Source organism: Sinocyclocheilus anshuiensis, unplaced genomic scaffold (assembly GCF_001515605.1).
Source record: "Sinocyclocheilus anshuiensis isolate Anshui unplaced genomic scaffold, SAMN03320099.WGS_v1.1 scaffold572, whole genome shotgun sequence".
Lineage (NCBI taxonomy): Eukaryota > Metazoa > Chordata > Actinopteri > Cypriniformes > Cyprinidae > Sinocyclocheilus > Sinocyclocheilus anshuiensis.
Window position 1 is genome coordinate 1,066,463 of NW_015555778.1, and position 16,951 is coordinate 1,083,413.

At 35.3% G+C, this 16,951-nt stretch overlaps 2 protein-coding genes across 2 annotated transcripts in view; one reads left to right on the forward strand and one right to left on the reverse strand.

Moving 5' to 3' along the window:
- Positions 1-16,951, reverse strand: part of LOC107674528 (guanine nucleotide exchange factor DBS-like) — a 69,818-nt gene that overhangs the window by 25,125 nt on the left and 27,742 nt on the right. Inside the window, exons 8-19 of the mRNA XM_016468512.1 lie at positions 16,649-16,773; positions 15,151-15,265; positions 14,903-15,022; positions 14,125-14,316; positions 12,499-12,690; positions 11,695-11,872; positions 11,363-11,466; positions 11,077-11,165; positions 3,064-3,130; positions 2,278-2,393; positions 825-894; positions 636-728 (exon numbers count right to left, since the gene is read on the reverse strand). Of these exons, the coding sequence (XP_016323998.1) occupies positions 636-728; positions 825-894; positions 2,278-2,393; positions 3,064-3,130; positions 11,077-11,165; positions 11,363-11,466; positions 11,695-11,872; positions 12,499-12,690; positions 14,125-14,316; positions 14,903-15,022; positions 15,151-15,265; positions 16,649-16,773 (1,461 nt within the window). The remainder of the gene's footprint in view (positions 1-635; positions 729-824; positions 895-2,277; positions 2,394-3,063; positions 3,131-11,076; positions 11,166-11,362; positions 11,467-11,694; positions 11,873-12,498; positions 12,691-14,124; positions 14,317-14,902; positions 15,023-15,150; positions 15,266-16,648; positions 16,774-16,951) is intronic.
- Positions 3,821-7,393, forward strand: LOC107674530 (lactosylceramide 1,3-N-acetyl-beta-D-glucosaminyltransferase A-like). Its single transcript, XM_016468518.1, has 2 exons — positions 3,821-3,931; positions 5,654-7,393. The coding sequence occupies exon 2, from the start codon at positions 5,934-5,936 to the stop codon at positions 7,083-7,085; it is 1,152 nt and encodes a 383-aa protein (XP_016324004.1). The 5' UTR covers positions 3,821-3,931; positions 5,654-5,933; the 3' UTR covers positions 7,086-7,393.

Genomic DNA, 16,951 nt, shown 5'->3' on the forward strand with positions numbered 1-16,951 from the left:
AAGCGCAACAAGCTGCGAAAAATAACTCAATTTGGTACTCGCGAGGCGGCGCAATATAGTTTTGTGACGATGCAACAATGACTCGATTAGGCAAGTGACAATTCTGTCGACTGTCCCGAAACCCGAGCAAAAGTCTTGTATCGCAGCGTGCAGTAGTGCAGACGAGACGCGCTATTGTGAAGCCGCTTTGAGAGTGAGAGAAGAGAGTACAGCTGAATCACTCACGCTGTTTTCAAATGACTGATTTAATCTGATAGTATGTGTGGATTTATTTACTCATCTAACCTACATGCTCTATTGAATATGTTTGCAGGAATTTCCCTCATTATAAACCTCGAAAGCAGATTAAACATAATTCTATTATACAGAGATTTAAGGAAAAAAATCCATGACTTTTCCAAAACTTTTCCAGGCCTGGAAATGGCTGTTTTAAAATTTCATGACTTTTCAATTTTTTTCATGACCGTAAGAAGATGCACGCTGTTAATCAAGTAAGCTGGTCCTCCATTGCGAGAATGCTCCGTTACCTCTCCCTCCTCTAATCATGCCGGATCCGTCACCCGCCTTTGTTCCGGGACCTTGCAATTTACAAATTAAGCACTGTGTATACATAGTTGTGCGTACATAAGCCTCACCTGAAAGAACATACTGTCCCCACACTGCCGCCACAAAGCCTCAGATCGCGGTTTATTCTGACAATATTTCTCATAAATCTGTAACTCTTCCTTCTGTTAGACAGCAGATGGAGACAAGCGTTAGGATCCCATTTCAGAAACTGTAGGTGTACTGTATTTCACAGACCACATCTCCATGATGTCACTCACCTGCTTCAAAAAACATGTTCCTACTAACTCCGGCTTTTCTGCAAAATTTTCCAGCTCTTTGAGAAATATCCTGTCAAAACATAATGGAACAAATGAGTACAGAAACAAAATAAATAACTGGAGGGAATGAGAGGACAACAGGCAAGGAAATGGCACAAAGAAAAGGAAAGGAGTAGAAAAGGTGTTTCATATTTTTCAAAAGCATTAGAGTTTTATTTCTTCAATGTAAGAGAGAGAGAGAGAGAGAGCGAGAGAGAGAAAGAGAGAGAGAGAGAGAGAGAGAGAGAGAGAGATTGCTCTTTTCCAGGGCCTGTAAAGCTCCAAAAAGCACAAAGAAGCACCTTACAAGTAGTATAATATAATAATAATAATAATAATAACAAAATATAATAATAATAAAATATTTTAAGTCTAATGATTGGTGACCATTCATTATATGAAAAAGAGTAGCATTAATATTCTTCTAAACTTCTCCTTTTATTTTGCACAAAAAAAAAAAAATATCAGGCAAGGAAAGACAGGAGGTTGAATAAATGATGCCAGAATTTTCAGTTTTGGGTGAACTATCCCTCCGCTCTCCTTTCACTGAATCATTGCATGACTTCTAAGAAAAGCCTGTTTATATTTCATCTCTGTCAAACAAATCAATAACTAAATGAATGTCCAATATCAACAACAAACACAAAAGCCTTTGAGAACTCACGCTTTCATTACTGACATAAAAGCACCAAAACAAAACTACAGCTGGGAATGATGAGCAATGATTAGCAGTTATTTATCTGTAACTGACTGATGCGGTAGAAACAGGTGCCGGGGAAAGGCATTTGGGGAGACACACAAACTTGCTCGGGGGGTTGTCATTGTCATAATCCTGGACTTTGCTGTAACCCGATACCAGGTGGGAGACAATGAACTCTACAAGAATAATCGGTAGCATGAGGCCAGCCGAACAACGGGCCAGCTAACCCCTATGGATTATTAGTGACACTGACTTTACAATCCAATACTACAATCCACAAAACCCCACCCCCATTCCCGACACATTATTGTTTGTCTCTCACTCACTATACAAAAAAACTCTTTGTGGTTAAGATGACTTCCTTGAATTGTGAGTGTGAAGTTTCCTCTATATGGAAGTATCAGAAAAGAAACTAGCCTAACCAGTTGTCCAAGAGCCTCGTCAGGAATGTGGGAGCATATTGAGGGAGGGTCTGGCTCATACTGGAAAAGGGTGCAATCCCTTCTGGGAAAATCCAGCTTGAGCTGCTAGCAGTGTTTTGGAACATGGCAGCTGGTTTCTAGCTGGTGCAAACTGGTAAGAACAGCTGGTGGTTTGTTGCTTGTCCAAGGTGGTCTACCAGACTGAACCAGCAAATGATCCGTTCTGACAAGCTAGAAAGCACATATTATGTCCTTAAGTTGGAGATGTGTCCGAAAAAAAACGTTTCCTTACTTCTGGTGAAATTCGTAGATTTCAGGCAGATTTCCGAAGAGGACTTCTTTCTTGTTTTCCAAAGATGGTGGGATCAAGTAGAACAGCTCGGGGTCATCCAGTGAGGCGGCATATCCCTGCATAAAAAATAAACATGACAACAAAACCGCAGTCAAATATTTCAACACTGCACCACAGATGTCTAACTGATATGACTACAGTGATGCACTTATGACATTCATTTACATTACTTGTACAATTTTTTATTTGTGATTTGTATGAGATCTGTATGAGATTCTGAGTAATTTATTAGGTTTTTAACATTTGTCAAACATTATTACATAGGTGTTTTAAAAATATTTTAATATATATCCCGTGATGCAAAGCTGAATTTTCAGCAGCCATTGCTCCAATTTTTAGTGTCACATGATCCTTCAGAAATCATTCTAATATGCTGATTTGCTGCTCAAGAAACATTTCTTATTATTGTCAATGTTGAAAACAGTTGTGCTGCTTAATATGTTTTGTGGAAACTGTGGTGCATTTTTTAAGGATTCTTTGATTAATAAAAGGAAAAAAATCAAAAGAACAGCATTTATTTGAAATATAAATCTTTTGTAACATCTCTACTGTCAATGATCAATTCAATGCGTCATTGATGAGTAAATGTGTTCAGTTCTCTAAAAGAAATCTTACTGTTCCCAACATTTTGAACACTACATGCATTTGCAATGTGTGCCAGTCAAACTGCAATGGTTTGCAACAACAACATTTCCTGTTTCCTGAGTTGAATTAAGATACATGTACCTCTATAATGCTCTGCAGCTCTTCCACGTACAGCCTCTCCGTCTCAATCAATTCATTCATTATGTGGCTGTTGAGAAAAGCAAAAAATAAATAAACAATTCAGTATTTTGTCAAACAAAGGTCAGAACATTGGTGTGATGAGAGACACTGTTTAAGATGAAAGGTTCAGTATGAACATGACTCTCATAAAGCCATCCAACTATATAGTGGAAGGTAAGGTTTGTAGAATACTTCTTTTTACATCCGAAAATAAACAAAGCTACTAATGATGGCCGTTACACTTAAACTGTTACACTTTAACATATTTTGCAAATCTGGAGCACTGACACATCATCTAGCACTAATGAAAAAGGGCAGCTCAGTTTTCATTTCTGTGTCATTGCTAAAATCTCAACTAGTTTGTTGCAATTCAGGAACTAAAACTCAAAATGTCTTCAACATTTTGTTCTTCCTACAAAATGTGAGCTACTATAACACCTCAGATGACCCTTCAGAAATCAGATTTTATTTGATCTTATTTTGTCTTAACCAGTTCTCCTCTAACACAGACCAAGACCAATAAATTACATTTATTGTGCTGAGGAGTGGCCTGCTTATGTGCATCAGATGACCCAAGTTCCATGTTTCTGTCAGAAAAGGCTCTCTTTTCACAGTTTGTTCATATGATGAAGTTGGCCAATGTTTAAAAAGAGGCATGTACTTTCCCCCCTCCCACCCATAAGGAAACACTCCCGTTCAAATACAAGCTCATCTAGCAGCTACACACTACTGCTTTCAGAACAGTTGCAACAATACGAGTGAAGTCCAGGGTTCAAAAACAAATACTTTTACACGTTTACTACATCATGGATGGGCCACAGTCTCAATGGTAAGTCATATATTTCACTTCGTTTTTGACTAAACAGAGTTTCTGCCAGGAGATCTTTCTGAAAACAGCAAAGAGATTTAACTTCTGGAAGCCAAGTACAAAATGTCTTTCCATTGGTATGTCAAGCCTTACAGACCTCATGCTAAATTTACCCAGTAACTGTGAAGTCGGAGTATTAAATGCGATTTTCGGAGAGAAAAAAACAACAACAAAAAAAACACCAAGCCCTTTTTCGGGTGAAATCAGTCTGTTCTTTTAAACATGCTGTAAGTATCATATGATTGTCTGAGCTATTTAAATGTGAACTTTTGCTTGGGGTGTTTTTCATAGGAGTCACTTAGGGTGTGTTTTATAACATTTAAAATGTAAATACAGCTGAGAAATACTTGCTGATGAAATGTCATAAGAGATTGTGATCATAGAGATAAAGTGGGCAAAACTTAAAAAAAACAGGAGTTGAACAGGTCATGAAGATTAAATATACTTTTTAATGGCACAAAACAGTATTGCAATTAGTGAATACATTCACAAAAAATGACAAGATAATGAAAATAAGGAAACCAACTTCAGTTGTACAGCACAGCACAGCACACAAAGCAGAGACGTATTAAAATCTACATTAATAATCTTTTTTTATGTATAACTTTTCTTGTAATCCTTCATTAATGTATAATAATTGCACAGAACAGCTGGTGTGAATAGGTGATCCAGTTTGTCAGATGATACCTCCTGCTCCTGGCACTCCTGGCTCCTGGGATATTATGACATGCATTGTTGTTGTGTCGTGCCTTTTGAGTAGATTTGCTGCTGTAATGATCTTTTCGTGGTCGTGAATGTTTTGTACAGCACTCAGCAGATCAGTGTGTTCGGTGGTTTAAAGCCTTCTTTTATTCAACGTAGCGCCAAGTCGACGATTGCTTTCATTCACAAGATCGATTCGCAGAGTCCCCCCACATGGTCAAGGTTTTGAATGAGCTATTGCAACAAATGCTGTAAATAGGCAGCATTTGTTTAAAAAAATTATGTTGTTTTGAAAGCAAATAGCTTATATGTGACTGCCATGATTTTAAACGTTTTTTTTTTTTAAAGAAATTAATACTTTTATTTAGAAAGGATGCATTAAAAAATCAAAAGTGACAGTAAATATTTCTACAATGTTACAAAAAGACTTCTAGTTCAAATAAATGCAGTTCTTTTGAATTTTCTATCCATCAAAGAATCCTGGAAAAAAAAGGATTGAATCATTCAGAATCAGAAATCATTTCTAAAGGTTCAAGTACTCCACTGAAGACTGGAGTAATGGCTGCTTAAAATTCAGCAGGAATAAATGATAAGATTTAAAATATATGAAAATAGAATACGTAATATTGTAGAATCTTTATTTTTAGAATATTTATGTTTTTACGGTATTTTTGGTCAAATAAATGCAGCCTTGGTTAGCATCTAAGAGGCTTCTTCCAAAAAAAAAAAAATTATAATCTTACTGACCCCAAACTTTTTAATGTTAGTGTGTGTAAATATATAGTATTTACAGTTTAAAAATAATCAAATAAATATATATTAAATGTATTTTTGCTATTATTGTTATCAGTTTCATATCGTTTATAATCAACAAAGAGACAATTCAATGAATTAACTTCATAAATGGCCATAAAGGTTGTTTCTTAAATTATGATTATAATCTCTATACCCTTTGAAATAATCATTCTTCTTTCTTTACAGAACACAAATTCAGTGTTAATGCCATTTAGTGGATTGTCTTCACTCCGAAAGCACGTAAGAATTAACGTTTTTTGCGAAGTGTAAAAAAAAAAAAATGGACTCAAAAAGGCAGAAAATGTTTTGGGTTAATGCTTCTGGTAGGCCAGCCCATCTGCATTGAGATAACTACAATGGAACTCAGGCAAACCCATTCCTGGAAAATCATTGAGAGCAGTACATCTGGATTGCATTACTGGACTTGACAAGAAAGAGGGGTCGAGAGCGTGCGCAGCCTAGCAGAATGTTCATGAATTGCAGAAGGGTGAAAAAATGGCATTTTCTACAGCTTGTCTCCATGTGCTGTGTCATGTCAGTCCTTATGGTTTGCTGGGACCATGTGGACCACCACGTTGTGAGCCACGTGAAGTCATACTCCTACCGCTACCTAATCAACAGCTATGACTTCATCCACAAAAGCCTCAGCGTCAGCCCAGAGCAAGCCGCTAGGTTTGGTAGCTACCCATATTTGCTAAACAACAAGGACATTTGTAAAGACAAAGACGTGCTGCTTCTCCTCTTTGTGAAGTCCTCACCAGGAAACTTCAGAAGACGACAGGCCATACGCTCCACTTGGGGCAACGAGTCCTACATAAGACACAAGCTGGGTGTTATCATAAAAGTAGTGTTTGCAATGGGAGTTCACCCTGACGTGCTCTCTGATAGCTTGCAGCAGAAAAAAATGCACAAAGAGTTGCACAAGGAGCACATGAAGCATGGTGACCTGGTTCAGCAGACCTTCCTTGATACATTTCACAACCTCACTGTGAAACTGCTGCTTCAGTTCCGCTGGACACACGAGAACTGCGTCCACACCCGCTTCCTCATGTCTGCTGACGATGACGTCTTCATCCATTTGCCCAATTTGGTGCGCTACCTTCAGGACCTCAGAAGACAGAACGTGCGCAACCTTTGGGTTGGCCATGTGCACCGGGGGGCGCCTCCCGTTCGGCGCAGGGACAGTAAGTACTACATGCCCTTCGATATGTACCAGTGGTCGTCCTACCCAGATTACACCGCCGGGGCGGGGTACGTTGTCTCTGGCGACGTGGCAGCCAAAATCTATCAGGCCACGCTATCTCTGAATGCCTCTATGTATATCGATGATGTCTTCATGGGTATCTGTGCCATTGCAGTAGGCGTCTCTCCTCAGGAACATGTTTTTTTTTCGGGTGAGGGGAAAACGCCCTATCACCCGTGCATCTATGAAAAAATGATCACCTCTCATGGACATGAGGGCGATATCAGGTATCTGTGGAAGGTTGCGACCGCCCCACAGGTAGAAGGTATTTCGTCTGGACTGGTCCGGAAACTCTATTGTACAGCTGTGAAAATGAAGCTGCTTTGTAAGCCGTACTTTACAAACACGTATTCATGCATGGCAGCTTTTACATGATGCACTGTGAGCTTTATGAAGTCCGAGCAGTATTTCAGCTTTTTTTGTTTGTTTGTTTGTTTTTGTTTACTTTTGCTTTAAATGTTAAATATTTTGTCATTTCCCAATAAAGTTCAAAAGCTATGCGCCCTAAGCATTTGTTTTGCACTTATGCTTTTTTTATTTTTATTTATTTATTTTTTCATGTACAGTGTCAGGCGAGAGAGCATGAATGCGATGGTAACATGATGGGCATCAAATGCATATTATCTACATGTACATGACATGAGTCTCACAAAACTTGTCAAGGTCATATTTCACCCCCCCCCAAAAAAAAGAATTAATAGGGTATACATATAAAATAAAGTGATTTTGAAACTGTTATGATTTTCCCACAAATTCTAATCACCATAATAAAAAATACTAAGAATTATCATGAATTGAGGATGAGAATTACAAAACTAAAAAATGCTAAGGAGAAAATGAATAATAAAATTTAATTAATACTTAATATTCGTAAAACCAATATTAAAACCAATATTAGCATTTAATTAATTATGATATATTTTTTAATCAACATGAAAATTATAATTTAAAAAATGGCCCCAATAACAGCCTTTTTCTTAAAAAAAGAATTAATAGGGTATACATATAAAATAAAGTGATTTTGAAACTGTTATGATTTTTCCCACAAATTCTAATCACCATAATAAAAAATACTAAGAATTATCATGAATTGAGGATGAGAATTACAAAACTAAAAAATGCTAAGGAGAAAATGAATAATACAATTTAATTAATACTTAATATTAGTAAAACCAATATTAGCATTTAATTAATTATTATATATTTTTTTAACAAACATGAAAATAATAATTAAAAAAATGGCCCCAATAACAGCCTTTTTCTTTTTTTTTTTTACACAGTCACTGGAGTAAAATGGACTTGGACATGTTTCGTGAGATTTAGCTGTGGTCAGGTTCTGTTCTGGTGTACTGTTAGTTTCAGTTCCTATGTATTACACCATCGTAACGGTATAAGACTGTATTCAGACTAAGAAGGAAGACTTTTCACTGTGGAATGCTATTAGAGAGTGTGGACTTTCTTTCATGTTGCAAATGTCATATGCTTCTGCTTAAAGCTCTCAAACCTTTCAATGAAATGATGATAAAATGGTGCTACTTGTGAAGAAGGATTTTAACAAGTTACATTTTGCTACAATAAATCAAAGCCTATTGAGATTTATTGCATTGTGACATTATTATCATGACCACTAACCCTCAAATCTCATCACCGTATACAAAATCTTATTCTTGGTACTATAACGTGAAATTACTGTATTACCGAATAGAATAAGAATCACCACTGAGATATAATTAGAATAAGAAGAATGAGTCTTCAATACGCGAAAACACTGCCAAAAATGGACATTGCCATCCGTGTTTTTATTTCCCCACTATCATTCTGAGTTAAAATCAATTAAAGTGTTCATTCCATTATTTTTAATGCAGCTTGACTCTCTTTGACTCCTCCTGTACCAAAGTATGTTATCCAGATTAGTGGGGTTGAAAACCTACACAAATTATGTTTGCTGCTTATTCAATTTACTTAATTATAATAAGCTTAAGAAACACCATTACTGAAAAGTATGTCACAGCGTCCCTTTCAAAAGTCAAAGTTGACCTACAGTAATCCATTTGTGTCGAAACTACATGAATCATTTTAGTTGCATAAACTGAAACTAAACGGGATTTTTTTTTTAGTTCCCAGCATTACTTTATGCTGGATCAGGAGAGTGCTTGAAATTAAGTTGAATTTGTTTTTGATTAAAGAGAAAGACCTGTCAGTGGTAAATGTTCAGCTATTTTTGACATTTGAAAGAGTTTCCGTTATGTTGAGGTTTTGGTGGTTTCTATAGTGTAGGGGTGTCTAAACTTGGTCGTAGAGGGGCACTGCCTCAACACACTTGCCTGGAAGTTTCTAGTATGCCTAGTAAGACCTTGATTAGCTGGTTTAGGTGTGTTTATTTGGGGTTGCTAAACTCTGCAGGACACCGGCCCTCCAGCAGCAGGACTGCACACCTCTGCTATAGTGCTAAAGAGTAGAGATTGTGGTTGGGTTGTGGGTGGGGACATGAATAAAAGTACATTTTTAAAGTGTTTAAAGCAATAAGCAACATCTGTGCTAATGTCAGTGAATTGTGAAGTAATCTCCTTCCTTGTTCAATGCATTTGCATGCAAACGTGCTATTTGACTACAGGAACTCATTTAAATGCGCAACGTAACTGGAATGTTTAAAAAAAAAAAAAAAAAATCCATACAAAGAGGGCACACTGTACTATATTAATATGAAGGTATTTTTCTGTATTGATTTTTTACAGGTGTTTTACCTGTATTTTAAATTTTGCACTTCATTGCTTAGTGTTCTAGGGTAAACAGAAATGTTTGCAAAATTAACAGATAATGTCCTGGCGGAAAATAACCAGTACTCTTTTTTAATTAATTAATTAATTATTTTTTATTGTGTATAAACACTAATACAGATGTTTTCATTTTTTTCAATAATACACTCTAAAAAATGCTGGGTTAAATACAACCCAGTGCTGGGTAAAATATGGACAAACCCAGCAATTGGGTTGTTTTGACCCAGCAGTTGGGTTATATGTTTAACCCAACCTTCTGTGTAGTAACCCAACCGCTGGGTCAAAACAACCCAGTTGCTGGGTTTGTCCATATTTTACCCAGCACTGGGTTGTATTTAGCCCAGCATTTTTTCGAGTGTAGTCTTGAATATACTGAATCCACTCAATATATTGTAACTAGGATGGTATAACTAAAAAAACATTGAGTAAGTGCAACTAAAACTGGATGTATAAAATTAAGAACATTTTTTTATTTATTATTTTTTTTCTTTTTATCCAATAAAATAAAACAATTAAAGCTGCCATTACTACAATAATGTTCCTGAGAAAGAGTTCCTTAAAAACGATACTCTGACCAAAGGCTGAGAGACCAAGTCATGAATGTGTTAAAGGAAGATAACAAAATTTAGAACTTCAAAGTTACGTTAGAAAAGCTTTATTGCTAAGACAGGAAGTAAGTAAAGTGAGAAATGGCATGTGGGAGTGTTCCTGTTCCTGTTTTGCAAACAGAGTATAGATGTTTGTAATGCACGATGCTTTGTAGTCTGCCAAATGTGTAAAAAGGAGGAAGTGGGTACATTCTCTTCAAGCTTAAACATCTTTAGCGAATTTATTACATTCATCTATTCAGTTTGGGAGCTGTAAAATTACACCAAACATGAAATAAAAGTCTATTAAAACATAAAAAGTATCAGAGATTCTACTATATCACCAATTACAAGTTTGCATCCAGGCAGAACTTTTTCAGGAAGACTCAGGTTTATACAGACAGAGAAAATACTAATAAGGTAAATTGCTTTTACAGAATGAGTCATTATGCACATGAAAAAGTATACTGCAACAGATACTCGCATAGAAACCGACAATTTGATGGTGTCATAGTTTCTTATGAAAGATTTTGCCCAATTGTCACAAAGATGAGTGTTGTTGAATGTCAGGCGCTTTTGTGTCAGAGTGATGTCAAGTTTTCAAAGGTGAAATGCATGGTTACTAGTGAGATAACAGTGACAGTGGAAAGCTTGAAATGAAATATCAGAAATGTGTGGAGGTTGGGAACAGGGTTTTGTTGAATGTGAATCAATAAAAAAAAAAATGCTACCATGCAAAACTTGCAAAAATATTATGCAATTATGCGACAATTGACGGTCGGTAGCCATCGACTTCCACAGTGTGTGAAGGTTGGGAACAGGATACTATTGAATGTGAATCAATAAAAAAGCCATGCAAGTTGATGACACATTTAAATTTAGCTATAACATTAAGTCCCTGTAAAAATCAATTCAAGTGCTTAAGATACTTGACCTTACCGTGATTTTAACAGAAAATCTTGTGTTGTGTAAGACGCTCTTTCTCAGAAGACATGTTCTTACCTGCGTCTGTTTGAAAGTGACTCTTCTGTTTCATTGCTCATGAGAACATGACTCGTACCCCCTTGTCCTCCTTCATGCATGACTTCGATCTGTGGATCAGGATTCAGTTGAAAGAAAAACATCTTTATGTATGAGCTGAATGTGTAATAATGATACAGTAAACTATTTGAAATTATTTTTAAAGGCAAGAACTAATCCCAGACTAACTAGGTTTTTAAATGAATTTTAGAATGTTTAAAAAAACTCTTTCATTTATTTCAGATGTAACTGACGGGGACTGATATACCTTGATGCCACCTTTGGCTTTGCGAATATTCTTCCTTTTTGCCAACTCTGCGTCACTGGGCTGCTTACTGGCGCTGGAGTTTTCTATAGCTTTGCGATTTGATGCTGTCGAATTTAAAACATTCATAATTTCCACTTAAATAATTCAGGATACAAAGCCTAATATTAATGTTTTCCTGTCAGAGACATCAGTATATTTGCATAAATATGAGAACTGGAACCCCAATGAGAGTATTTAATTGTCAGCCTATTAACCTGAAATGTTAATAGGCTGAAAAGCAGTCTGGATATGGATGCATTTCAGTCAACATACGTGGTTTCTTTTAAACTCACTAGGTGCAGTGGGTTGTGGGATTTTAGGTGAAGGGCGTTTTGGTGAAGATTCTGGTCGAGGTGCAACAGGTTGCACTGGCCTTGTTTGCTTTGCAGACAGCTTTTTCAGACTCGCGTGTCTTTTCTCAAACATCTTTTGAACGTCATCCAGCCTTTTCAGAGCAGTTTGAGCTTTGATCTGCATGGGAAGATATAAAAGTGGAAGCAATACTGGCTTTATTTCTTTAAATAAAATATCAGTTATTCATCAGAAACAGATGACTGGTATCATTACAACTACAGTGGGCTCCAAAAGTCTCCAAAAATTCAAACCAAATTTGAAATAAATTACAAATATTTAATATTCAGTACTATTTCTAGGTCGATCATTGAATAATTTCAGTTCATTTGAATATCATTTACTATTTTCTTTAATAATAATAATAATCATGTAATTTATAATATTTTTAATAAACAATTTGGTAACACTCCACAATAAACATCCTTAGTTAATGCATTAACTAAAATTAATTAACAATTAGCAATACATTTGTTACAGCATTTATGAATCTTTATTAATGTTAGCTAATAAAAATACACCTGTTCTTTGTTAGTAGTATAATATCATATCATATCATATAAAAGTTTTGATATATAATATCATATCATATCATATCATATAAAAGTTAACTAATGTAGTTAAATAAGGTTAACAAAGGAAACCTAAATATAAAGTGTTACCAACAGTTTTATTAATGAATAAAAATAGACTTTTGGATTTGACTGTATGCAAATGTATTCAGCTGTAATCAGCTTCATTTGTACCTTGACCAGCTCTGAGAGGATGATCTCATACTGGTTGCTGAGGTCTTTGAGGTGACTGAGCTGCTGCTCTTTGGCTGTGTTCATGTACCCCTCGATGTCCTGCAGCGCTGCTTCTGCACCTTCCTGGGTCTGGCATCTGTCTACAGCCTGAGAGGCCAACAGATAAACTCCACTCTCACACCACTGGTTCACCTGCCAACACACAAACACAGAGGCACATCAATGCATCTCTTTGTCCTGGACCCAATTTAAAACTAGAAAGGTGAACAGTGCAGGTTATTTAACTTGGTAATATTATAACCCTTAAAAAAGGAAGCAGGAAGCTGCTGTAATAAGTCTTATTTATTATGCAAACAGATCTAATTTAAGTCACTGACACGTGGTGTTTTAATTGTTATCTACATTGAAAAAAAAAATTGCTGTAGAAACCATTTTTATTCAGAAATTTATAGTAAATTTCTTAAACAATTACTGAATTAAACATTAAATTTTAAAGTGGAAAAATTGAAATAGCATTTTCTTGTAAAACATACTTTAGTAATCTTTGGTTTTCTTTTCTTTTTTTTTTAAATCTTTTTTTTTAACTGTGTAAAACTAAAATAAAACGGTTTTCGTTAATGAAAACAGCTGAGAAAAATAAAATATAAATATCAGATTAAACTTTAAAAAAACATGAACAAATATTAGAAATACTAGTTGCCTTGGCAACTAACTGAGATAAGTTGAAATGTAAGTACTAAAACTGAAATAAAATAAATACAAATATTTAAAAAATGACAAAACAAGTGACAAAAGCACATAAAATTATTAAAGCTTAAATTAAAATGAAAACGGAAAATATTCAAATAAGCTAAGTCAGAATATTAATAGATACTATAATAGTATATAAATAAAATACTATATGAAAGACTATAGAATACCCAAAACGTGTCACTCGTATAGTTTTGAATGGGAAAAAAGGCAACGCTCAATTTGGCGGCTCTATCGAAGTAAGCCCCGCCTTCTGAATAAAAGAGCCAATCGGTAAACACTGCAGCTGCCGTTAGAAGTCCGGCTGCTATAGAAACAGTCAGCGTTCAGAGACGTGCACTTAGGACTGCGCACTATAAAAATAAGCTTTTTTAACGTTAGTGGAGCGAAAGAAACAACATTTATGAGACAGTTGTTGTCAGATTTCATTGGTGATTTCAAATATGAAATTTAATCATAAACTTAGTGAACAGTTTTGTAGAATTTGATGTTTCCCCATTCAAAGATATAAGAGCTGCACTTGCATGCCTGAGAGGCGTTTCAAAGATGGTCGCCGAGTGAAATGACTATATACATAAGCAAAATGGTACACTTCTTTAGTTAAATTTTCATTAACTTTTTTCTTGTTTTACTTTTAAATGAAACGAAATTTTCTAAAATGGTAAAAAAAAAAAAATGTTTTTTACTTAATTCAAGATTCATAATGCAAAATCTAGTCTTACGATTTTTACACTTTTGTAAATGTATTTGTCTTCTGATAATGTCATCTCTCAAAAGCACCCCTTTGTCATGTCCTGAGTCAATCATCCAAAGATAAAAACTCAATGTTAAGGTGACCGTGGGGTAATTTAGTAGGATGCTAGTCGTTTCACGGACCTCATCGATGCGTTTGTGGATTTCAAGTGATTTGGTCAGAATGTCACGTTTCTTTTTGGCCTCATTGCTGAAGTCATCACAGATCCGACGCAGTTCAACACACTTCGGCCGAATGGAGTCCACAGCGTAGTGGTTACTTTGAATGAGCTGGTCACCATACTGAGCGTGAAGCTGAGCTTTCTCCAAGGACTCCTGTACAGATCGAAAAACACAGTAAAGCTCAATACATTATGAATGATTTACACTGCTATCTTGACTATCATTAGTAATTGACTTGCAGTGTCACAACAGCAGCAACACTATGGTTGTGTCTTTTATTCGTTCTTGAAGTTCAGTTTGATTTACCGCATGCTTTCACACAATATCTGCACGTTCTTGGCATTCTGAAAAAGGCCAAGAAAAAAAAATATGCATTGTCTTTCTAGATAAGCTGGCTGATTAATAGAGTTCAAATAAAAATCTAAAAATCTAAAAAACTGCATTCTATGTTGAGGATCAGCATGAAAACATGCACTGGCAACCAGTACTGCAGGTCCTTTCAAGGTATACTTGTTGTTTTATTCCTTGCAAACACTGCTGTGGCAAACTATGCTAATTTAAATATGTCTAAACAAAAGAGACAAACTGTCTATCTATATATATATATATATATACATAAGTAAAAGTCTAAACTACTGGTTTAAACCAGTCAGTAGAACAAATGCTCATTGTTGAGCCCTGTATGCTGTAATAACTGCTTTGCATACCAGGCCTGGTTTTAGATTCAAACGATTTTGACCTGAGCTTTGTCCTCCAAGGTTTTCAGATCGCCCAGTAGATGTTCCACCCGAGCCACACAGTCCCCGGTGTCAGAGAGGCCCAGCAAGGTCTCCGTCAGGCCATCCAGAGAAACTTTCACCTGATGTAATGGACAAAACAGACCAAGTTCAGCTTGGTTGACTAGACAACCGCTACAGGGATATTTGGTATAATGGCTGCCTACTAAGTTTACAGATATTTCATTTGAGCACATCCATTGCACCATACCTCTCTGAAGTCCTGCTCAAAGTGCCGTAACTGTAAGCACTGCTCTAATTTGAGGTGATGCCTCGACCAGAACTGTTCAAACGCATTCTCTGTCTCATCGAGCTGCGCTAACAACCTGAGACAAACAAACAAACAAACGCTTTTACAGTGTGCATGTCAGAGGAGCTGAAGTGAATTAGATTTCACAGAGCTCATAATCTTTCATCAGAATGTAACTTGTTCTGTGACTTTCTTTTTTGGCTGACGTTCCTGATGGTTTCCTGATGGTTAAAATCTCCTACAAAGTCAATATTCTGTTTTGCTGACGTATGTCATATTCCGAATATCACGTAGCCACTCGGAAATGTTTTACCGCATTACCACATAAAAAAAGAGAACTTCTGGCAAGATCCTCCCAAAGTTACGAACAAACGTTCTCACAGTAACATTAATAGAATGTAATAGAATATAGAATATAGAATAGAATATAGAATTAATAGAATAAATAGAATGTTCGTTCAAAGTTATCTGGTCTGTTCTCAAGATGTTAGCACAAAAAACATTATTCACTTTTTTTTTTCTGAAATGTATTAGTTAGACATTTGTCTGGCATTTTTAAATATTACCATTTAGAGAACATTCAAAAGTAACATCTCTATAATGTTTGCAAAATGATAAAATGGAATGTTCCCTTAACTTTCGCATAACCAAGAAGAAATGCTTTTAAAAATGGATGTTTTGAATGTTCAGAAAATATTCAGAAATAACATTTTCATAACTGAATGGAAATGTTAACAAAATTATTTTTTGCAAAAAAAAAAGTATTTTTTGCTAGCTGGTCTTGTCTTTAATAATGTTCACAAAACGTTAGCACAAAAACTAGTGTTGTCAAATGATTAATCGCGATTAATCGCATCCAAAATAACATATTTTGTTTAAATAATATATGTGTGTATACTGTGCATATTTATTATATATGTATAAATACACACACATGCATGTATACATTTAAGAAAAATATGTTTTGTTCATATAAAATATAAATATTTATATATAATATAAATTATATATGAATATAAACTATATATATATATATATATATATATATACATGTAAATATTTTTAAATATATATACATGTATGTTTGTGTATTTATATATACATCATAAATATACACAGTACACATATATTTTGTAAACAAAAACTTTTATTTTGGATGTGATTAATCGCGATTAATCATTTGACAACACTAACAAAAACAATTTTTATATGTCGACCATGCAGTGTTTTTTTGTTTTCATAAACTTTTTAGCCTGACATTCATCTCACATTTTTATGTTACAGTTTATTTCCAAATGTTCAGAGAATATTCAAATGTAACATTCCGATAATGTTTGCAAAATGATAAAATGGAACATTCGCATTACCAACGTTCTTTCATTAGCTGGGATTCTACTTAAGCTAGAGTCTCATAATTAATGGTGTAACTTTCTTTGTTCGGCAAAATATTTTGACACACCTCTCAATGGTTGTTTGGTTCTCTACCTCATCCGGGTTCAAAATGTGGCTCTCGGTTTTGCTGGCCTGGTCTTTGATACAAGACAATAGAGTATTTCCTTGCTTTATAGCCAATTTTAGCTCGTCCTGTGCAGAGAGATGGAAACATGGCATATGAATGCTGAAAGAATTTGCATATGCAAAATATAGTAAATCATGATAAATACAGGTCATGTTTTGTTGTTCCACACAATGTTAGAAACGGTTCCCAAGGTCACGGAACCGATAAAAGATAACTGACTAATTCCACACACACATATATATA

Coding starts and splice junctions, on each gene's coding strand:
- LOC107674530 (XM_016468518.1), top strand. CDS start 5,934: ATGTTCATGAATTGCAGAAGGGTGAAAAAATGGCATTTTCTACAGCTT.